The sequence below is a fragment of the Melanotaenia boesemani genome, chromosome 15, assembly GCF_017639745.1.
Source record: "Melanotaenia boesemani isolate fMelBoe1 chromosome 15, fMelBoe1.pri, whole genome shotgun sequence".
In the NCBI taxonomy this organism is placed as follows: Eukaryota; Metazoa; Chordata; class Actinopteri; order Atheriniformes; family Melanotaeniidae; genus Melanotaenia; species Melanotaenia boesemani.
This window is the reverse complement of record NC_055696.1, coordinates 9,273,077-9,297,911: the sequence shown is the minus strand read 5'-3', so window position 1 is coordinate 9,297,911 and position 24,835 is coordinate 9,273,077. Positions and strand designations below refer to the sequence as shown.

Here is a 24,835-nt window from a genome sequence, read left to right as displayed (position 1 = left end):
TCCATACCACCACCTGCTTTACTTTTAATGACTTCTGCTGGAGTAGGAATTTTTCCATAGCATCCATTTATAAAAGAAAAGGGAACATGTCTCTTAACCAGTGGGAAAATGTATACTTAATATTTTAGTCAGTCAAAACAGCTGTTTAAAAAAATACATGCAGATAGACAACTAGACAAACATCAGAACCTTAAATTTTGACACAAATACATGCATTCCTTTTTATTCACAAAACCAGTCCAATTTTCTAAACAAATACAAAGATTGGTTATTTTTCAAAGCTGTAGCTACCCAGCAACATAACAAAATCATGAAAATATAACAAATAAACAAACAATCTTTTAAAAAATGCAATCTTTTCTCAGTGCGTTCAGTAGGGTAGACTCAGCGCAAGTGCTGTCTCTTGGTGCTATTGCCCTGAGCAGTATTGGCACTTGCTCAGTAGGGCCACAGTAACATAAGGCTGCCAGTTTCACTAAAAAGGGAAAGTTTAGAAATGCAGAGGAGGGCTTATTGAGGAGATTACAGTAGTGACGGCTCTGGCAAAAAGCAGCTTCAGCCCAGTGAAGGCTCGCTGGAGCTCTGCCCATTAATAATCTTGTGTTGCATTTCAATCTGAAATTGACAGCATCACAATTTGAAACATTTTCCTGTCTTTCAAAGGACATCCACTGATCTGTCAGGAAACTATACCCTTCGACAGAATAATCATAAAATAGACAAGGGTTTAAGTAACATAATGGTGAGGAATTACAATAACGTTTGCCATTAGCCACTAGTTTTAAAATATAGCTGTAAATTTACATTCTCTACACAAGTACTGTATCTTTCCACACATGAACAACATTAACACCAAACACAGAAATAAGTTGATTGTCCACACTCAGTCCGTCATTTCTGTTTCTGGCAATGAGCAGTTCCATGTTCAAGCGACAGAAAAAAACCTGCTGGGGAAAAGGACAAAAAGTACCAAAATGGAAACATAGAAAAGGGAATGAAAGTTGCCATAGATGCTTTTCTTAACGCTTCATTTTTGGTTCAAGGAATAAGTAGGTGCATCCATTATCTGATTGATTTTTTTACTGCTTTGTTTTCTTTTTTTTTTTGTGTTTTGTTTTTTTGTTGGTTTTGTTTTTTTCTATAATTTTATTTCTTGCTATTTTGTCTATTAACCAGTGTCTGTTCCGGACACAATCCAGGAGTTGGCATTGCACTTGATGGCAGAGCTTTGGGTAGGGAGTGGAGGAAGAGTCCTACTGGAACCACCGGAACGCCGCTCCTGTGGGAAGCATCACCTTCTTGGAGAAACACAAGAAAACAAGGGAGAGGAGGGGAGGAAAGACGAGAGAGAGGAGAAGGTTGTGCTTGTTAATGAAAAGTTTGTGTTTGCAAATCTAATTCTACATCGAGTCCTTAGCATAACTTGACAAACAGGTATAAAGTTAAACTGCTGATCCTACAGTTAGTTTATTTTAGGGCTACAACTAGCTGGGTGCTTAATGTTTAAAATATAAGGTTTTCCTGCTTGTCTTGTTCAATCAATTAAAAAAAAAAAACAAAAAAACAAGCACTTTCAATTTGTAACACAATACAATAACAACAACAAAAAATATATTGAGAATGTGTTAACATGAGGAATTTATAGTGGACAAATTAAATAAATGATTAATGTCAATCAACTAATGAATTAAATAGCTAATCAGTTCAGCACTAATTGTATTCGACTCTTTGTCCCCAGGTGAGCATGTGTGAAACCACTATAGAACAGACTTCAACCCTTGCCTCACAGAAAACCCAATATGCCACATTTATTATTTAGCGCCACACACGTTGCTCTCCCACACCATTGTCAATGGCTATGTCGCTTTCCGTCCCCCACCTCTCTATTGCTGTGGTTATCAGTGTGCCTGGTTGCACTGAGAAGGAATAGCACACATGCATGCAACTGCAAGGCTCAGCAGTAGCCTGCCAGTCAGGAGATAGAGAGCAGCTCAGGTCCCCAGAGCCGCAGCAAGGATGGCGTCCTGCAAAGTGCAGCTCGATTCTGCAGCACAGATTCTTCCTTTGCCAGCTCTGCCTGGAGCGAGGCAGGAGGAGCTCGGCAAACATTTATGCACCCACACACACTCTCACACCGAACCAATATGTATTCAAGTGCAGTCACACACCTCCACACACAGTCGCATGTTAACTGACTCTCTCAGTACACCCCCAAAATCACACCAAAATGTGAGATTGAAAACTAAAATCCTCATACACACTGGAATCAGATTCAGTTTTATACCAATTCTAAACAGCTGAAGTTTTAATATGAAATCATAGTGTGAGTGCAAACAGGTACAATGCACAAATCCATATTGCCACCCCGAAAACAGAAGGCATTGACATTAAACTTATATTTAATTTGCTCTGAGCCGATACTTTTTTTTTTTTTTTTTTTAGGTGAATTGTTGCACAGCTCTCTAATGCAGCTGGGGTAAAATTATCATTTTTCCACAAAGGCAGTTCTGAGTCATAAGGCCAATTATTTCAGTGAAGTTAGTTAGAAACTAAAAACAATACCAACCTTAATTACTTTTTCAGGCCCACTTTAACTATTCATCTACTCTTGAATCAACACAACAGTGTTCTTATGGCTGCTATTGTTCACATCTGGACATGAAACTGAATGACAGCAGGATTCAAGCTCTGTGGGTTTCATTAACTTTCATTCTGAAAGTTAACTCCTGCTGACAAAAATAAAACATTTTTGTTCAAAGAAAAAGCCATCGAACAAGGTAACAACTCTACTCATCAGCACCAAACATAATTCATTGGTGCTTTATTTGTTAAATTGCCTCAATCAGGAATAATCTGACAGCTAACACGCTGAATACCACAGTGCTGTTTGTAGTTTCTATGCATGTGCCAGAATATGTCAATAGTTCAAATGCAGCAGTTTTTTAAAGATGTTTAAAAGATGTAGATGTAGAAAGTGTGGATTTAATATATTTTGCTGGTGCTGCTAAATGAATTACTTCATCTCACGTGTCGTACATAAACAACTAAAGCTCTTCATACATTGTATGTTCTAAAAATAAATTTTTAGCTCAAATGACCCAGAGGTTAACAGCCAACATACTGCCAAGTTGATTTGACAGTCTGTGTTAAGTTGTGGTAGCTTCTCATCCATCTCTGCGATGACCTTTCTGCAGCAGCACTCAGCTGTTAAGACAGTCAGAGGACGGCAACATCTGCTGCTGCCGCAGATGTTGAAAAGCTGGTAAAGGCTGGACTGACCATGACGTAATGTGTGGGAGGAAAAACAGCACAACTCTTGACTGAGCAGTAATGCTGTTTTTCCTCATTATCAAACATGTGCAATCAATGGAAAAATGGCAGCATTTCAGGAATAAAAAACCTCCTTCCTTCACCAACACTGATTGCAAGAGTTCACACAGATGGGATCTGTGGGTGTAAAGTGGCCAATCACTAAAATCAATGGTGTTTTTTTTTTTTTTATTTATTTATTTATTTTTAACAAAGGCAAGCACATTTGTTTTAGCATGCTACAAACCTTTTCTGGGTAATACACAACAAAAGGAAAGAGCATGTTGTTAGGTGTTAGTGATGCAAGTTCCTGTAAGCTACTTTAAGCCATCCTGAATTTGGCATGTGCCTCAGGGGTCCGCTCAGCTTTTTGCTTATTGTGTTCATGGAATTGTCAGGATTCCCTAAAAATAAAGAAATAAACACAAACCAAGACAATGAACTCAAAGCATCTTCAGATACAGTAGCGTATGTGGGATGTAACATGATCTGCTGTTCACAAAAAGAAAAACAAAAGCAACTGGATCAAACCACCAGTGACTTCCAGCTGGCATAAACTTTTGATATTTATTTGCCAAAGCGCTCTGATACCTTTTCCAAAGCTCGTTCTGTCCTCCAAGTGTTATCTGTCACTAATATTTTATGTATTGATACATTTTATCTTACTTAAACACATCCAGCCAGGACAGAAGGCAATAATATGCATATTCTGATCCATTCGTTTGACCCATACATGCTTAATGGCATAAGTAGAAATTCAACAAATATATTATTTTGCCATTGTTTCACCTCCCTGTTGTTATGTTTTTATCTTCTTTTGTTTGTTTGCTCATTTTGGCCATGAAATATAAAAGCAAACTTAGTTTCAGAGAAGTCACAGCATGTCTTTAATTTTCTCATTTCATCTGCTTTCATATACATAGTGAAACACATGTTAATATCCATCCATCCAGTCATTATCTAGACCCACTTATTCCAATGCATGGTTGTATGTTAATATGTCACCAAAAAGAAAAGAGAAAAAACACAACTGGAATCAGAAAATGTTCACTAAATGGATGATTAGTTATCTAAATACTTTCATTTTCTGCTGGTCAACTAATCCATTAATGAATCAGGTGAGAGAGCTCTAGGCGTAACTATGACAGTAATGATAAAGATATCTGTACACTGATAAAAGCTAAAAGCTACAAGTCCAAGCATTCCAGTCTAATCCTTGATATTTATGCCAAGTAACAACTGTTTTATAGACATGAGGTTGAACACTGAAGCAGATGTTTTTGTAATAACTGTCTTTAAAAACTACAGCATGTCAGGGGTTTATGTTTGTTGAAATGCTGTGAAATGCTTCTAAACCTACTGCTGTGTTTAACATAGGTGTCTGAGAGCTACTCTAAATCAGTTTGAATATTTTTTGAAAATGCCCAAACCAAATTAGGTTTGAAAGATGATTCAAACCTTCAACGTTTTATACATGTAATGCAAAAGCAAATTTGTTTATGTTTACGATAAACTGTGTGTCATGCTGCTCTCTATAAGGAAAGATATATCATTCACATGTAGATGCTTCCCTTAACTAGATTTTTTTCCTGTTTCATTTTTGCAAAATTAATTTTATACATTTAAAAGTGTCCATTTTATCTAAAAATAATATTTTTTTGCAGGCATAAGCAGTTGCCTGTAATACCTTATTAAATAACTTGGTGACATAAGCTGTCACTAGACGTGAATAGCCTTTTCCACCAGTGAATTACCAAATCAGTTTATTATTTTTTTTTAATGAAAAGTCTTACTTTTTCTGTTCAGGTAAGTATACAGTGACAACTTGGGAACCACAGTGTCATCTCGCTCTCTGTCTGTCTCCTTTAACCTTCCCTGTTCACTTCAACTTGTCCCTCTGTCTGCCCAGCAACTTGCCCACACATCTCTGTATCTCGGCGTCAGTCTGCATGCCTGTCAGTTTGTATGAGTCTCCGCTGTCCTGACTGTCTGGTGTACAGTGTCTGGAAGGCAGCAAAGACCATGAGGGAATACACTGCTCCCATATCAGCATCTGACGCTGGCAAAGTGGGTCTCAGGGGAAAAGAGAGTGTTCAGGTGTTAGAAGTGTCTAATGACAAACAAGCAGAGTCGTGAACACAACCTATACATTTAATAGTAAAATATACTACTTTATGTAGGCAAACCTCAGCTCTTGTCTTATTGTATAATATCTTTATAACGTGTATTAGCCACCCATCAGAACATCCTCAAAGTACGGTGACATTCAGGTAAAAACAAGGTAGAGTACGACTTCCAAACCTTGACTTTCCTTCTTTCTCTGCACTGAACAGCAGTGCTGAGACTGACACCCCTGGAGGGTATTCAGACATAGAGCAGAAAGGAACTGCCTTCCCACTTATTCCGCTCAAATGTAGCATTCCCAGAATAAATCCAGACATCTTCAGCCAGTGAGCTATGAGGTGGCAAAGGCCTCAGCATGCTAACTCCCCCTCACTTGCCAATTTTACGCTCTTCTTTGAGCTGTCGTGAGCTTTCAATGGAAACCATCAACATCCTTAAAATAAGCACACTGCTGCTGGACTGCACTTGTGTACCAACGTGCATATGCTTGCAGACTCGTATCAACAATTGAGGGGAAAAAAAAACTTTCAATGCAAATACAGTAAAAAAATAAAAAGAAAAGGAAAGCTGAGATATTCCTTCATGTTTTCTGACTAACAACTGCACATATATAGATATGCTGAAAAGCAGCCGAAACTGTCCAGCAAACTGACCACGAGACACAGGTTGAATAGGAGATCATGCCCCTTTTAAAAGTGCACACTGAGTATAATAGTCACAACAGATGGGGATGTACCCTTCCATCTTTGATTGGAGGGAAACATGACACTCAGGGGCTGTCTTAGCTACAGCTGCGACTCACTGCAGTTCACTGTGATTCTGAGAGCCAGGAGATCTTCAGCTTTGGCACAGGTGGTGCCTAAGTTGCACTGAATATGCATTAAACCCGTTGATAGGAAGCAGAAAACCTTCAAACATCATGTTTTTAGACTAAATAATGATAAAGAGCAACCGACAGGTGAATTGTTAACGTAATAAGTTTATCAGTTTTGGCATTTGTGATTTACAGCCGATTTTCTGCTCTTTGCTCTCACTTTTGACATTGCTCATTCTCTATAAATCTCACCCTCTGACATTTAGCGTGCACAGATGACATCACATTCGCTAACAGTGTGGCCCAAACGCCTGTATTCTCTGATCTAATCACCTGCTGAACAAGAGCTGTTGACGTAATAAAGCCTTTTAAGACTGCTACTAGATTATTAATAGAGTTCATAACAGGAAAAATAAGGTGGCAAAATTGAAAAATTTCTTTTCCTATCACAACTCGTTTGCAGAGAATGGAAGCTGCTCCACTGGTTTACTATCAAATCACTGCAGATTCCTGCCTGATAAAGAATATACATTCCACACTAAGTTACACCCTATTTCTAAACTAGGATTGTAATAGATTTTATCAGCTGACAAATCCAATCTTTAAAACAGTCAAAATTAACATTCTAAGACAAAACAATAACAAAAAGAAGTTGTTAAAGACATATACTGTATATATATATATATATATACTGCAGGTGACTGAGGTTAAAGCCTGGTTCATGCATTAGGTAGATGTTCAGGAGTGGCCCACACTGGTTTCAGTGTTGTTCACCTTTCTCTTGGGAATCTCATGCCAAAAACTTTCATTGTATCTGCAGAATTACTCACACCTCCAATCTGGCACTCTATCACTTCCATTTAATGCCCCATTTAAATTATTACAACGTTACAGTGCTGATCTGGTACTTCACTTGTTTAATATGTTATAGATAGACCTATTCTAGCCTAGCACAATCCACTTTCAGCCAGATAAAGATAATAAAACCTCAGGTGTCATCTTTTTTATTCCTTGATGGATTTATTATATGAATTAGCAAGCAGAGGAGAGTTTGAAATGCCAGGAGAACGAAATCTGCCATGTTATTACAAGGCATACACTTACCAAAATCGGCATCAGTAATAAGACTGCTATTTTAGCTGAAGGCTTTGAAAGTTAATACTTGAGTTAATATTATATGAAATGGCCTTTGGCAACAAAGAAGCTCAAATCCTATAAGCAGCATAGGCAGCATAGTGACCTGTTTAATTGTAAACTTTCATGAATATGAAGAGCGCTTTAGTCTGGCATCACTGTTATGAACAACTGCTTATGGGCTAACTGCCACAACAACATCAAATGCAAGTGAGTGATTAAAATCAAACACCTTTCTATCACAGATATGTAGTCATACCACCTGTAAAAGACACTTTTTACCATTCTAGTGAATTTTTAACAGAGACAAATAAAGTGCCTTATTAATTTGCTACTCATGAGTACAACACTGTTCTAATTCTTAGCAAGTATGAGAACAATAATATTTTCTATGTATGCTATATAAGAGGGTTATGCATTTCAAGAAATACTTTCATCCAAGGTTTCAGTATATTTAGTATATGAAATGGTTTTTAGGGCTATCACTTTGTTACAGTCAGCCTTAAAAAAAATAAGTAGGACGATATCTGTGATTTGTACATTTTTGAGTTCTTAACATTCATTCTGACAATCAGCTGCCACAAACTTCTCTAATTAACTGCACGTCCTTGGTTTTGTAATGGATGCCCACAGAGAAAATACAAGGTTATGAGAAGTTAGAAAAGCGTATTCAGGTTGCAGTTTCCTTGGTTAGTATTAACACAGGGCATAGAAGTTGAATGTGTACCACCATTAGTGTCTGTAGTGACTGGGGGCCAATGCGTGAATGAACCTTTAGTAAACTCTGTTTGACTCATTTACTTCTGTCTCTACCTCATACAACATTACACAGCATTACTCCATTGTGAAAATTTGGAGAGCTTAATATCACTTGAGAGACGTAATGAAGTTTGAGGCAAGCTTTCTGCCTCATGGTGTCACAAACTTGATGTTCATTTATTTTAAAAATGCAAACACTTGCAAATATTGTCATATAATTGATCAAGTTGTACACGTTTATCACTATAAATGAAGTTTTAATAATGATTTATAGATCTTTTAAAGCAAAAAAAATGACCAAGTGGAATGCTGAGTCATGGTAATTACAGACAATCATATAATTGCATAGCATCATTCCCACAACAGACAGCAAAACTGGCTCTGAAAAGCAGGTTGAGCACAAACACAGAAACAGATTTCAGAATAGAAAACTTAACGCATTAGCTAGAGAAGAAACCAAAAAGAGAAGACAATATAAGGACCTGTCTGCTGAATCTAAAAGGATTTAACAGACCTCTTTGCAGATAGTCACCTGTAATGTAAGTCGAACCTGTGTTTTGTGTTAATACAGTACTGCAGGCTGCAGCCTCGGTGTAAACCATACTATTGTTTGCATGTAACTCCAATGTCACCAACTCTGTTCTCATCTGTGTCACGCACTGACAGTATGTATGGTTTCACCTGTCATGATGCACCCACTCCACAGTTTGTCAAGCACACCAACATGCTGTCGTTTGGTTTAGTGATTTGTTGAAGTAACCTTATTTTTGTCTGGTTTAGTGAGATGACCTGGATGTCTCTGGACCTCTGCTTGCTTATATTCTTTTTTTTATCACATGTAATGATGACTGACCACTGTTAAGACAAAAGGCAAAGAGAACGTAGCTGAAGACTGAAAAGTAAGAAAACTAAGACTTTGTATTTTCATGCATTGTAATTAGGAAGGCCTATTTTGAACATCTCAAAATCAGGTCCTGGCTCATTATGTTTATTGTATTTACACACTGACAGAATTAAAAGTAATCGTGGAGAAACAGTTAAAGTCTGAATAGCTAAAAAAACTCCTCATCGGATTGAGAGAGAGGCAAATGAAAACCTAATCTAACTCTGCAAGACTGTCAGAAATACTGATCAGATGTCGCAGTGTTGGTACACAGTTCCACTGTGCAAATCTGAAAAACATATATATACAGAAGAAGCATTAGATGGAAAAAAAATCTGTGTTCTTACTACAAAATTAAATATCTAAATACGCCTGAGGCATTTTGGTAAAAAAAAAAAAAAAAAAAAAAAAGAAAAGTCCTGCAGACTGAAAACAATATTTTCTGAAAAAGAAAAGACAAAATGAAAGATTGCTGGATGGCTTTCTCAATTAAATATTAAAATATTCTGTTGATCTGTGCATCCAGAGGAATGTGTGTTACGAAGTGACAGCGTAAACAAAATTATCCAGCCAGTATTAAAGAGTTTAAGACCTCTGTGAGCAACTATTAATCAATCTACATAAACTGTGCTACTAAAGCATTTAAAATCTCAATAAATCTTTTGTTGAGGTTGAAAGAGGCATTAAAAAAAAGCCTGCCTTACTTAAATTCATCTAATAAACACACTGAGAAGTATCTCATTATGGAAGGCTAAACTCAGCACATTGGGACTGCACAACTAACCTTTTAGCTTGCAAACATGAGGCCAGGCTGTCACTCTCAATCAACATCAGAAAGAGATCGTAGTAAAGCCATTAGCAGTTTGAAGTCTAGATCCTGTTTGTGTCAATTACACCAGCGGCCTCTCCGCTAGTTTATGTTCACACAGTGTTACATGTCTATCAATTTATTATGTAATGACAAAATTACACTATTATGCATAAAAGTTTGTTTCCTTTAAGATGGAACATCTGCTGAGATTGATTTCATGATCGGGCAGCATGTCACCACAGCCAGGGTTAGTTAGGCCACAGAGGGTGATGGAGGTAACGGACAGAAAGTATGGAGGGCCATTTAGATGAGCAGGAGTGTCAAAGAAGAGAAGGGCAGCAGAGGCAAAAGGGGGAGTGGGGGAATGAAGGGGGGGGGGGGGTCCATGTGACACACTGACACCTGGTGCTCCAGATGATGCTCTGTAGCCAGATGGACCCCATTATATGCACACACATACACACATACTCACACATAAATACTAACATACAAGCACATACTGTACACATATATGCAATTACTGCCACTCTTCCCCAACACAAACTTTTTTCTTTAGATTTCCTTTAAAAAAAAAGAAGAAGAATGCTCAAGGAGGTCTCAAAATACCACTATAGAGAGCACGTCATCAAATGGTATCATCTTTGGAAAAGTACAGACTTGTGTTTTAGGAGATGAATCATCATTCCAGTTGATAGATGTGGCCGCGGTGCATGTGTGGTCATGTGGTCAAGAGACCCTATCATGTATCCTGAACATACCCACCAATATAGACTAATCCGGGTAAATACCGTAATTAGACCCTCCACCATTGCTGAGACATATTTTGTGCATGTGTAAGCAGAACAGATGAGAACTGGACGATTGTCTAAAAAATGTAAAGGAAATGTGGAAGGACTTGTGCATTTCTTGGCTGTTTGAACTGCAGTGAAAAACTATAATTATGGTAAAAAGTGAACACGAAAATCACAGCTGTTTGTGAGACTCTGAGGGGGGCAGTAGTTTACACTCTTTGTCCATTGATGGCAGTGTATTTGCATCGAGGAAGAACACCAGACATACAGACAGCAATGGAGAAATTACATACTGTCATGGCAGAGGAAATACTGGATTTTATTCCAGCTTAATGTGGAGCAACAGGTAGCGTTTCTTATGCTAGTTAATGTTGCTAACGGGTTAAAAGACAAGAGGTTGCAGTGTTGGTGAGTGTAAAGGACTAATTTGGGAGATATTGTTTAAATGTAACATTATTCTTTTCAGGGGAACATTTTGACCAGAAAATAAAATTCATTCAGTCAATAACTGGTAAATGTCTGACAAAATACTAAACTAACAGCCTTTGCAAAAGTTTGAAACGATGTCTTTACCAACTTTTGATCACGTATAATATTGAGATTTCTTTTGTTATATTCCAGTGTGGATTGTCAGTTATCAAAATCAGGTTCTTTCAGATGAATCATATTTTTTATTAATGATGATGATGATGTCTAACTGATATTAAAAAAACAGAATAACTTTGAGATCTCCAGATAACATACCCATATTAGTAACTGTCTGACACTAACGCGACTAACTGACACTGTCTAGCGTTATTAGTCCAGATATTCATACTGCTGTCTGTGTCGGCAGATATAAGGTAATTACAACTTGCCACCTCAGTAATGGTGGCGCCGCAAGATGGAGCAACACACAAAATAGCTGCCAGATTTGCCTATAACTCACCAAGTTTGCTTGTGCAGTCCCTTCACCAAAAGACACCCTATACTATTTCCTTTAAGTGAGAACAACATGCAGGTTTCCAATTTGTGCTTCCAGGTGGTAATCTTTGTTTTTAAAAGTCCAACATATTCAGTCCTTCCTTTTAGATCTACTCAACATATTGCATATACAACTTAAAGGGAATTTGTGCTTGTGATGAGACCCAACAGACATGATGCAGTCATACAGAGGTATGGACAATGCTGATTCTTCTGATCTAGGAAAGTTGAGGATTGAACAAACTTAGAATTAAAAGAAGCACTAGCCACTATACACTATACATAATTAAACCATACAGAACAGTTCACAAAGTAATAGCACATCAAAATGGCCATATTCTTACCTCCAGAGCAGCAGAAGGCTTCTTCTTCAGCTCCTCACATTTGCGAAACTTGCAGATCTGGTGGCCCGTTTTTCTATTCCGGCAGCTGCTGCATTGCTCGCAGTTAATCCGCCTTCGGCAAGGTGGACACATGCCGCAACGTTTTCGTTTCTTTTTACCGGAGTTGATAGCAGAGGCCAGCTCACTCTGTGCTGGATATTCGGCAAGGCCGGCCATGTGTAACGCGCTGTCCGCCAGAAACACTCCAGCCGGCGTCATGATGAAAAGCCCTGGGTTGAAGGGGAAGCCACCTCCTACTCCATATGGGAAGTCAACAGGACCACCTACGGCGTCCGTGACAGACGTACCCTCCAAGTCGCTAGCCCCCGAGCCTGCCTCTCCACCGCCAACTCCCACCCCCATGCCCCCAGGCAGTAGCATGTGCTCCATACCGGCTCTCTTTAACAGTGCTGCTGCCTGAGCAAAGTGCAGCAGGCCATTCTGTCCCTCCAGAACCTGCTCCAAGGTTCGGTCCAACTTGGCTGCTGTCAGTGCAGAGACAGTGGGTTGGGGCGGTGGGGGTGGCTGAGGCTTAGCCGAGTGGCTTTTAGTCGCATTGTTGTCCGTGTGTCCATTGGTGTTAGCAGAGGAGACTGCTGTGTACTGGGATAGGGTACGAGAGTTCTTAAGGCTCTTACTGAGGGGCTCGCTGATGATGCCACTGCGATTCCTGCGCTCTATGACAGGAGAGTCCTGTTTGCAGCTACTCCGCTCCAGGTCCTCTGTCTGGCCCCCTTCCGACAGCCCGTTAGACATGGTCCAGAGCGTACGTGCCTGGGTTGGGGGTGAGGGTAAAAAGGGGGCAGGGGTAAATGTGGAAGGACTTTCTCCCGGTCCGTTCTGTGCCCCGATGAGAGAGGTGTCTCACCTGAGTGGACCAATCAGACAGCCAACGACAGGCAGGCCCCGAAGCCTTCTGCCCCCTCTACAGCTCAGCCCTCATCCACGCTTTTCCATTTGCCATTAGGAAACTTTACACATAGAAAAAAGAAAAGAGTGTATGTTACACATTAATGATAACTGATAAAAGAAAAAAATATTTTTTTGACCAAAATCATCTAATTCTAAGCATAACTAACATTCATTTCATCATGAATCATGGTTAAGGATTTACTAGGGATTTACACACTTCTAAACTTCAAACAGCATATTTAAGTGCATAATGCAATAGAATAGAATAGAATAGAATAGAATAGAATAGAATAGAATAGAATCTTGTAAATCTTTGCAGCTACTGCTTACTCAGTGGTACTATCGAAACGGACCAGTTCTCTAACTGGTGTTTCCAAGTCAGTTTTTACATCAAGGACCATTTCGTTTACGCCACAGACACCATAATGCTTAAACTGGAGGTTCAACAATGATAAATAAACATACAGAACCTATAACATTAATCATTTCTAAAACTTATAGCCTATCTACATCCGCGAAACTGGCTAAAAAACTGCTAGCACTTATGTGTTCTAACTCTACTGCAGCCTCCAACAAATGATCAGATCCAGAACTGTCGTTAGCGAGAGAAGAGATAGGTATTCTATTCTATTCTATTCTACATTCATTTAGCAGATGCTTTTATTGAAAGCGACTTACATTTGAGAACACAAGCAAGGATTTAAACAAGATGGGACATCATAATTAAGTGGTAGTCAGACTGCTGTGGGTCCAGTTGGACCCGGGTGCTGTCATGTAGCATGCTGCTGTATACATTAGAATACATTAGAATTATGATTGAATAACTGCTGTGAGTCCATGACATCACTTTAAATAAGAGTCTGCAAAGTACCCATAAAGTACATATAAACATAAATAATGTTTGCTTTCATATGAGCTGCCAATGTGTGTTCACCATAGGTCACTGTGGCCAAAAACTACCGAGCCAGCAGTGACACTGAGTACCGCCTGGAGCTAGGACGCTGCTGTGGAGCAGAGGGGAAGGCAAGAGAGAAATATTTTAATAAAACGTTTCAGTATAAAGTTTTCTGCATCCTTCCTTCATTTTCACAAATGCACATTGCACAAATGAGGCCTTTTAAAGGCGTTTGATAGCATAAAGTATGATGACGTGCAAAAATGTATTATTTTGGATTTAGAGTTTGGAAGAACTTAGATGGACGGATTGTCCCTGAAAAGGTAGTAACAGAGCTGGGCTGCCATTAGGCACGCATGTAGGACCGTTATATTCCATTGCCATACATTCCAGTGCAATCACGTAATTGCGCTGATTGAGACACACCCTATGTCTTCCTTGCTTATAAAATCTAAATGAGCTTTTCTGCCATTAGGCAGCAAGCAGTTGGTGTACAAAATATTTTTAGAGCATTTGACTAAAAACTGCCTCATATATCTGAAAAAAACATTATCTGAATGATGAGAATGAAAAACACTTCAGATCGGACATTATACAAGCTGTAATTCAACATGAAGGTTCATAAAATTGGACAAATGTAGAGATTAATGGAGCATGTCTAAAGGTTCACTAGTAAACATGTTTCCAATGCCAATTTGTTTTACAGTTTAAACGTCCAGTAATTCTAAGGGCTTCAAATGTTAAGACTCATAATCAGTCATTAAATAAGTAAAGTTGGTAACCCAACAGTCCAATCTAATTAAATACATTTGACTAAATTTATATATAATCTGAATGCATCTTGTTCATCAGAGAATCTGTCAGTTTAGCAGGCCTTCAGATACCTGCAATTAGCATTTATTGAATAATAAATAATAGCATTTTAATATGAACATAAATAACTGAATGATTGAATGACTTATAAAGGGTGTTTCAGTATCCAACCAGTGACTCATTTATGAACACAAAGCCTTAGAAAATCAGTTTTTATAATAGCTGTAATTCTTTCCTTAACACATCAATCCAACAATCAAACTTTATACACTGCTAACTCTCAAAGCAAACCCTGTTCCCCGCAGGTTCTATGATTGGTTAGCAAAGTAGTAACAAGGTGGGGAGCCAAATCCCTGCTATAATAAAATTTAATTAATTAAGTTGTAGTGAGGGCAGAAATTTCTTTGGTAAAAGAAAATGTGCTACAAACTACAGGGTAATGTCTGCTGTGCATTCTCACCTGAAAGTCAAGTTACAGCTATGAATACATGAAATTATCTATTTAAATTCTTTAGACAAGTACACATTCATTTAAAATTTGGCTATCCAAACCTTTCACGGGTACAGTAAATCTTTTTCAGATTAACAAAATAAGGGCTTTTATATTCAAACACTTTCATTTGTTCACATTAAGGTTGAAGTAGACATCTTTGACCTCTCCAGTTGTGTGCTATGGGTCTCTGTTAGGTGCACCTCTGTTGAGATTTGCCATCCATCTCTCTTGGGTGTAACTTGACATGGCATCAATGCCAATTAACTGTTTTAAACTGAATGCAGTTCACTCATTTGAAAAAAAGGTTGTATTTATTGAGTACCAGTTTTATTCTCATTGATTTGATTATAAAAAATATGATAGAATATAAATAAATGTCCCTCATTAAACTCTCAAAAAGTCATTTGTGAAGCCTACTGACACGTCACCTTTGGTTTGATTCAGTTGCTCATTCATTAGATTGTGTCAGTCATTTGTTTTTCTTCCTTCCTTCTTTTTTTCAGTTTTAAAGACCAAAGGGGCAGCACACCTTACTTTGGACAAATATTAAATGGGGTTCTTGGGAATATGAGGAAGTCCCAAAATGAGCGAAAAGTGAGAGAGATAATGTGCATCAGCGTGTTATAGCATAACATCCCTGAGATTACTATAAAAAGAAAAACTATGTTGTTATTCTCTTGACCTGTCCATGTTCACAAACAAGCACCCCACCTCCCACAGAAAAGCCGAGGAAATGGCCGGGCAAGTCCTTATAAGGGAAACAAAGGGAAAGGGAGGGGAAGAGGATGGAGGGGGGTGAGGGGTGTGTGTGTGTGTGTGTGGTGGTGGTGGTGAGGAGGGGTGTCTGTGCAGTGTGTGGAAATTGGAAGGCCAGAATTAGTGGGAGGTAAAGCTTCAAAGGCAAGAGAACAGCCCCCACATTCTCACCAGCTCAGGGGGATGTGGCGCCAGCGAACCAGAGCCAGCTCCGCAGCCCCTCAGCCCCATAGTTTCAGTTTCTCCCACTGCAGCAGTGACCAGGGTCCGATTTCCCAAAACCATCTCAACGGTAAGAGCATCTGTGCTCAGTTGTGGGTGAACAGCACTGGAACCCATCACAGTGATACGTGGAAGCTTTGTGGTTTCATGGGATACAGGATATGAAAAATCATTCACCTAGTGGTTTACTGATTTCATAAATGTAATGTTATGTGTTGTCTCAATATAATTCTATAACTTTTATTAAATCAGAGCTTAATACTTGTAAAAATAAATTATTTTTTGGTTAATCGCAACCTGAAAAAGGATCTAACTGCTTCATCAATGCTCTAAATAGAGCAAATATGACAAATGACTCAAGTATCCCACATAATTAATGAACTGCCTCATTATCAATTGTTAGAATAAATGAGTTCTCAACAGCTCATGAAAACAGTTTCAAGTGTATGGATGATTAGCTGTAGTATAGCGATTCAGGAAGAACACCATTATCCTGTTCACATTCAACAGCTGACCTGCTGATGACACCAGTGGCTTAAAAAATAAAAAGATCAACTTTCAAGTAAAGATGTTGATGGCATTGATGGCACTCAGTACTTGACATGGATATTTCTGACTTCTTTGTGTCAGTCCTCAAGCAGCCACAGTATAATACAGTGAGACTTGCATTTCTTTTGTGTCTTCACTAAAATATTGATGTTTAGACAAATTGTTGGGATTTTAACAGGACTATTGTATAAACACTCCTTTGACATGCATTTTTACCTATCAAGACGCACTTTTACTCAAAACATTATCACTCCAAACTCATTGCATATTGTCATTAAGTAAGGAGCCTTCAGCATCATTTTTCAGCATGCAGTGCAGTAATTTACATCAGCATCATTTAATGAGCAACTATGACTTCATTTGGTTGGTAAAAAAAAAAAACAAAACAGAGGGATTTATACCAGAAGGTTTAAGTTTCAGTCCCATCATTATATTTCAAATTATTGTGGTATTTCTGTTGTCAGCTGCTGCATTGTTAGGTTTAGGCAGCAAAGCTAACCTGCCTAGTTAGGTTTCAGAAAATACAGAACTATCCAGTCAGGAGGAGAATATGCACTTTCGTGTTTTTGGAAACTGCAAATATTTGTTTTATACAGTTTTTTGTTTGTTTTTACATTTACCTAGTATCTACATGCCTGATCAAATTTTTCAAATATACTTTGTTTTTTTTTACTTATAGAACACATACACAACTGAATGCCAAATGGGGCTTTATTAAGAAGTAGGATGGGGGTTGCAGATGGTTTTAGTTGATAGACCCATGTTTGACTCCATGAATCTAACTGCTCTTCTCCTCTTGTTTAAGGTGACAAAAAATGCAGACAAAATGCATGTGTTAAAAAAATAAAGAAATAAAACACCAACATACAGAAAAACATACATATTGCACATATCTCTGGTTTCAAGAAATAGAAAATAGCAACATATTTTCTGGCGTCTGGGCTGGAAAGCACTATAACTTTAGATAAAACAGACTTTTTGACAGTTATAGCTCTGAGTTAGAAAACAAAACCTTCCTCTCTCCAACTAAATGTGCTAAACGTGGAATGGATGAAAAGGGGTTGATTTTGACCATCTTCACCCAAACTGTGACATAGACTCTTCAGTCCACTACATCATATAATATCAGCTTAAAAAATTGTGAAAACTAAACATCACTGTTTAATTTCACTATTAGATTGTTTAACTGGGACAAGACAATATGCATTGAGTAGGAGTCAAATGTTTCAACTTACAAAGCCATTCCCTTAAAATAAAGAAGTAAATTTTAGCACAAACGTTTCGTTATTTCCTTTTATCTTAACCCTAAACAAACATTAGCTGCAAACAAAAAGTGTAAAACAAAAGTCCAATCTAACTGACCGTAAACTGGCCCCAGCCTCCTGTGTGACCTAAAACTGACAAGCTTTATTCATAGTTCATTATTATAAATTCATGCTTTGTTTATTAGAGAAAACAAATTTGAAAACAAGCATTGTATACGTCTTAGAATGGACAATGGATGTCCTAAGTTTTTTATGGATTATTACTATAATTATGTGCTGGATATCTATGTAGTTTTTTATCAAATGAAAACTATGGCACTTGGGGTTCTTAAGTTTTATGGTCAGTCACTTCTGCTTGGTGTACATCTTCCTTAAATGCGTCTCCCTTTTGTCACATTTTCATAAATCCTGAGCATGTCATGCAGTCTTTGGCAAATCACCATCCTCTACTTCAAGCATCATGGTTTCTCAGACTCATTCACATCATACAGAAGGTTTATGTCCTCATGTGAACTGTCTCCTAAACCACAACTGCACCTCTGCGAGAGTACTGATGTCATTCTGCTGAAAACAGATCACTGATATTATTTACTCCTGGAAGAGTGTTCACTTAATTTCTTGTTATATATAGACAGAATGGAGTGACTAAGAAGGCTTTACACTAAAGGTTTCTGCAAATTAGCCAAAGAAGTCCCTGTAGTTAGTGATTACATATTAAAGTCAACAGTCTGTTGACAGATTTATTGCACTTTAAGGTGCTTCAGCATAAAAACAGGTGTAAATATAAGATGTATTTGATACTCCCCTAGGTCTTTCATGTTTTTTCTATCAGCACACATGTTACACAGGATTTGTGAACAGAGATAAAGACAAAGGTATAAAAGGTCCAAAAGATCAATATAGTCCAACAACTGAAAGTGATGCATTTAACAGGCATAAAATAGCATAGCTCAATTTTAGATTGTGGAACACAGATTCATCCTGATAACCTATAATCAAAGCATCCACAAATATAATTGATGTTCTCTTTTTTGACAATTCAAATCGCAGCAGGGTAAACTGTCACAGTGTAGAGGTGTGACTTTTTCTATTTTTTTAAGCCTTACCATCATGACAGACAAAGTCTTTGCACTTTAAATGAAGCACACAAAGAAAGAATAAAGTTTAGTATGACTACTTCCATTTTATGGAAAATAAATCAGTGTAATTAGCAAACTATGCTGCATAATGAAAAACGGTGCTACAGTTATAAATGCTGCTGGTCATTAGAACAGATGGTTGGAGAAAATCTCAACATTGACTGAAGCTAGTCTTGTTGAATTGGCAACAGGGTGTCAACTCACTTACATACAATGAAGTTGGTGTCAGTGCATGCACCAATCTTTTGAAAACAATCTTATGAAATGCAAAACTGAAAACAGCATATTTCTTCAATGTAAATCATATATGCATGATATATGTATATTTTTTCCCCAGACATTGCTGCGCTACAGAATACTGAGGAAACTAATTCTTCTGTCTTTGGCTACACTGAAATTATTCCTCACTGCACTGTGTAGGTTTGTATTAATAAAATAATTTGCATGAAACTTGCAGCTTAGTGTCAGTGACCTCTGATTGGCATACAGTCAAACTAAACATTTTATGAAGTTAGTTTCTTGCATTAAATCGGAGAGTTAGATGATAAGGTCAATTATCATTTATGTGTGCTAAATAAGAAGCTACAGCAACAAAATGTTTAGCTTAGCATACAGGCTAGAAACAAGAGGAAACTGTTAGCATTATTTGATCAGAGATCCCTTATAAGCAAAATATTTGCTTATTATTTATTTTATCTGTACAAATGGGTTTTCATGCTCCATACTATGAGTTAGATCAGGCATGTCAAACTGGTCCAGCAAAGGGCCGTGTGGCTGCAGGTTTTTGTTCCAGCCAGCCAAGAGCACACAGTTTGACCAATCAGCTGTCTGAAGACTGAGATCAGTTGATTGAATCAGTCAAATCTGGTGTGCTGCTGCTTGGTTGGAACAAAAACCTGCAGCCACACGGCCCTTTGCTGGACCAGTTTGACATATGTGAGTTAGATGATAAGATATTTCTGCTTCATGCTTAATATTAAGCTAAAGCTACAAAACTGTTAGCTTGGTATACAGGATGGAAACATGAGAAAACTGTTAGAATTTTTGTCCAAAGCGCTCTTCTAGGCACAATATGTGACATTTATTCTATCTGTAAAAACAATGTAAAACCTAACCACAGTTAAGTTCAGTCAAACGAAAAATTTCATGCTTCATACTGAGTTAAATGATAAAATGTTTGTTAAAGATAAAGCTGAAGCTAGGTTACTATGAGCTTAGCATACAGGTTGGAAACCAGGAATACTGTGTCAATTTAGTCTAAAGCTCCCTTATAAGAACTGTGCATGACCTTTTTTTTTTTTTTAATCTGTAGAAGAATGTAAAAACATTATTGGCTAATATATCCATCACCTTTTGCTTTTGGTTAACTTGCCAATTCAAATTATCTCTGAAAAGATTATTAATGTAATCAAGCTGTAAAAATCAATAGAAATTACTTCACTATAACACATTTTTCCACATCATTGATGAGAAGTTAAGATTATCTTGAAAAAAATATATAAAATAAAAAACAGGGGTGCAGATGAAATAAAAATGGTCTCATCGGCCATTTTTTTAAACACTCCATGCCACCCCACAAAACGTTTTTTTCTGTTTTATTATTGGAACAGAAAGAAGAACATCATGACCTCAAGGATAGATGTGCAGAAGAAGGTGTGAGGATTAAAGAAAAACAATCAAGCTGACACTTCCTTGCCACATGGGTCTGCTGGTGAAGCTACAAGTGTTTCAAATATGCACTACAAGCACATTAAAATACCTTGGCTGTTTTAGGCATGCTCTTTCAATCAATCTCTATAAATCAAAACAACTCTGTGAAAAGATTTCTTTTTTTAATCTAGGAAAAAAACGTTACATAGAAATTACATATGGTGGTTGTCACATTATGACTCATATTTATCCTCATGTCCTCACATTTATATGCTTCCAATTAGTATAACTGTTCTTAAGCCATAAAATCATGCAGCTTACACACATCAGTAGTGATGAAACTATGAACGAGAATAATTATAACTTTGAAAGAGGGATGACACATTTTTTTTCTAGAAAGGATGCTTCAGTGTGTCCTTGGCTAAAGGAAATACAAAAAAAAAAAAAACAAGGAATCTTCTTTCCTCAGCATTTAGACTTTTCACCCCACTTTAGAAACTTCTGACTCACCTCACTCAGTTAAAAGTCTTTTTATACATAAAAAAAACTTATTTGAGCACACATTAAGCATGTCCTAGTCTGCTGTTTCTCCTTCAGGCTGTTTGCAGTGCATCTCCCTATTTACACATTAATTTGCACAAAAAAAGTTGTCTATTTGCACATGTGTATTTTCAGCCCAGCTGTTGTCAATATACAAAGCCTATTAGAAGTTTATTTAATCAATAAGCTAGAAATCTAGTATGAGCAAGTTTCTTGAGTACATTCACAAAGAAATCTTATATAATCAACAGTGTGAGTGAATTTAATAGCTGTAACACAGCAGCCGTATTATTAATTCCAAACAGCCACACTGCTGGTAAATGTTGTTCAGTACTCATTCACACTCACATGCTGCTGTTATCCTAATATATATTTAAACCTGTCTTGTTATCGTAAATAGACAATCAGATGTTTTCTGTTTGATTTAACACCAGTTGTTGTGCCTGAATGCCAAAGAAAAATTTGTTTGTGTACAAATGAATGTGAGCCCACAATATAGTGACAGCTGACTGATGGATGGTTGGTTAGCTCAGTCATCGATTTTAGTTTAATCAATAGCTGATGGAGGAAAGAAGGGGAGCATTTAGGACCACTGTACGTTTACTCTTTCACTTTGAGCGTGTAAGCCTTTGCCATATTCAAAACAAAAACTAAAAACTAGGAAAGAAAAAACACTTGACATAAATCTGGGATGATATGATCGCTTAATATTCAACAAACATTGAGTTGGTCCCAACAAGTTTGACTCTTCAGGACATTTTTCCCCCAATAAACTATTATTCCTCGATTACTGATGTGAAAAGTCTGGCTAACTGAAATCACAGCTGAGTCAAATAAGACAAAATTGGGGGGAGAAAAGTGTCATGAGCGTTTGTCAATTAGGCTGCTTTCAAATGTCAGGTGAATGAGTCCATGTGTGAAGTCTTGAATCAGTTTCGACACTGACGTCACTTCATGCGCAGGTGCCAGGTAACAGCTTTTTTTTTTCTTTTTTTTTTTTATTAACAGACGTGTGTGTGTGTGTGTGTGTGTGTGTGTGTGTGTGTGTGTGTGTGTGTGTGTGTGTGTGTGTGTGTGTGTGTGTGGTTGTGGTGGGAGGGGTGGGGGGTGTTGCCTGATTTGCTGCATGCTTGTGAATCATTTGGTCCGGAGCAGCTGACAACACCTCAAGAGACGCGAGAATACCAAATGCATTAGTTCACGCGATGCGAATCTGAGGCGCGTTGCCTGCGGACTTGGTAATTGTCTACGGTGAGCTCCACGTTCACTGATCCTCCAGCCAGCTTCCAGTCGACTGACGCGCGCACGCACAAACGCAGAGGAGGTTAGAAAGCCTGGTGGCAGTAATTAGATTCTAGGCTTCATCTTTTGTCCATAACCTGCTGCGTCTTCTTCCCCCCCTAATTAGGCTATGCACACAAAAAGTTAGAGTAGAAAAACAACCACGCCGTGCATACTGTGACTTCAAATTATTCGCATACATTTAGAGCACTTGGAGTTGCTATAGTGGTGGAGGATTGCAGAGGGGAGGGGGGCGAGAGTAAATCTGCGGGTAGCGCGTCTAAAGCTACCTGGCAACTTTCTAATGATGCCCGGTGGGAGTAAAACATATAGAGAAGGGGGGGAAAAAGTATTTTTCTACTTGCATGGTAACCCTTGGTCAACCGATTTATGTTTATGTGTAAGGCACCATAGTAAAAGTTTCCATTATAACGTAAAAAGGTTGCTCGACCTCATGTACGTTAACCCCGACGTTAAATGAAAGCGTAAACTTGAGTAATTAACAGATAATTCGTTTAAAAAGAAGAAAAAATACTGGGACTTTTGGTCTCCTTGCGATCTGTGCTTGACTATATGCGTGTAACAATTTCTCTGAAAAGATGAAGAGCATGAAAGACATCCTCACCCCCGCACACAGCAAAAACATCAGTGCCTCTAGACGACGGTAATCGGTAAATGTATAAGATTTTTTTTTATTTTTAATTTTTATTTTTTTCCCTCCCTAGTTAGAATAAGTAGATCAAAATAGGAACTGGGCTGGAGCACAGTAGCCAATCTGCCGTACCAGCATGGTCTGCAGTTGCACATTTCTGAATACACAGATGCACCCTGCTATAACTTGATCCTATATGAAGGTGACATCCCAACTTTCAGCAGACTTCAACAAAGTATGATCCCCCCCTCCATTCCAACCCCTCCTCCCTCCTCTTCCATATATCTGCATATTTGCAAACACGAGCCAATTTTATTCGCACCTACCAAAGCTGATCCGAGCAGAGGGGAGGGCTCCCACAGTCCGAGCGGTCCGTCTCTCAGCCTGCCGTGCCGAATGGTGACCAAAAAAAAAAAAGAAAAAAAAAGAAAGGGGCAGGAAAAACAGCTTCTCCTCTGAGAAGACAATCCTGTAGAGTGTCTGTCTGGTAATGACAAATGTAAAAAGAAAAGAAAAAGAAATTACCGTCAGTTATTTTAGAAAAGCGTACTTTCTCAGAGGCTGAACGCGTGGGTTCCCAGAGCTTTCTCGGTCCTTGCAATCCCACCTCTACATCCCCGCTTGCAGAGGAACATGCAAACACATTTCATAGATTTTTGGAGCTTCGCAGAAAAAGCGAACTGGATTTTTGTGTTAGGCGCGCGCTTCCATGAGTGTGGTTCAGACTGATTTCTGGACAGCTGGAAAGGATAGTGAGCTGCTGTTTCAAAGTGAAACAGTGGGACGACAGGAAAAGAATGTATAATTCTAAAGATATTGACGTTAGAGGCTATTGATCATACTTTGTTTATTATTCCGACTGCGTGAGCCACACAAAACTGCCTGGATGAGGAGCGATGATTTAGCTTTCTAAATACAAAGGTAAATGCTTGTGAATGTGTTATATGTAAATCAATGGCCTCTTCGTACAGACCGCTGCAGCGTGGTGGAGGATAAACCCAGGTAAAGCAAGTTTACCCATCAATGTATGCGGAGAATGGAGGTTATTTACGATGCAAAGGTTACAAAAAATATCCGCCTCAGTCCCGGTTCCGCCTCCTCTCGCTCAGTCCTAAAGTCCACTCCATTTCTTTCGACTGTCCTGTCTGCTGGCAGGCGGCCAACCCAAGTGTGTGGAAATGACACCGCCAGGGCGGCAGAGATTTTCCTTCATTTCTCTCCTTCCCGATCGCAGACTGGCTGACATTGGCTAGAAAGTGGAGCAGCTCGTCAGGGACAATCAATGCGAATCGATCGAGCTGTGCGGTTGAGGCTCCAGAGCTGGAAAATATCGCGGCAGCTGAAAAGAGAAAGAGAGGGAGAGGAGGGGGTGTTCAGCCAACTCTGCCCGTAGCCAGCCAAGCTCCCTGCAAATAAATGCGCTCTGGCTTTCATAAACATGACACTCACTTCGTAAACACTGAAGTCAAAAAGCCACCAAATGCGTAATTACGCACGGGTTTGACTTCCGTACGCACAATCAGTGAAGGCTTATTCCTTATTTGCAGGCGCATTTAAAACCACGACTTCGATAAAGCATCTTAAAATAAAATCAGTATGTTTGAATCAGCGTTCTATTACGTATTCCACATTTAATTTAACAATGTATGAACAGGTGGCATTGTACTGAAAACGTGACTTATCTCGCGAACAAAACT

The 24,835-nt window shown here is 38.4% G+C and overlaps 1 protein-coding gene across 5 annotated transcripts; it reads right to left on the bottom strand.

Moving 5' to 3' along the window:
- cxxc5a (CXXC finger protein 5a) lies at positions 1–24,541 on the bottom strand. 5 transcript variants are annotated; one of them, XM_042009348.1, is made up of 4 exons: positions 24,156–24,541; positions 23,465–23,622; positions 11,933–12,942; positions 1–1,298 (listed from the first exon to the last, which is right to left on the bottom strand). In XM_042009348.1, the coding sequence occupies exons 3-4, from the start codon at positions 12,725–12,727 to the stop codon at positions 1,254–1,256; spliced, it is 840 nt and encodes a 279-aa protein (XP_041865282.1). In that variant the 5' UTR covers positions 12,728–12,942; positions 23,465–23,622; positions 24,156–24,541; the 3' UTR covers positions 1–1,253. The 5 variants fall into 5 exon arrangements, with proteins under 5 accessions (XP_041865282.1, XP_041865283.1, XP_041865285.1 ...); XM_042009349.1 differs by having other exon boundaries at positions 24,190–24,541; XM_042009351.1 differs by lacking the exon at positions 24,156–24,541 and having other exon boundaries at positions 11,933–12,745; positions 12,840–12,942; positions 23,465–23,958.
- Positions 24,542–24,835: the final 294 nt, after the last annotated feature.

Coding starts and splice junctions, on each gene's coding strand:
- cxxc5a (XM_042009348.1), bottom strand. CDS start 12,727: ATGTCTAACGGGCTGTCGGAAGGGGGCCAGACAGAGGACCTGGAGCGG. Junction 1,299..11,932: donor AGCCTTCTGCTGCTCTGGAG/GTAAGAATATGG, acceptor TGTTTCTCCAAG/AAGGTGATGCTTCCCACAGG.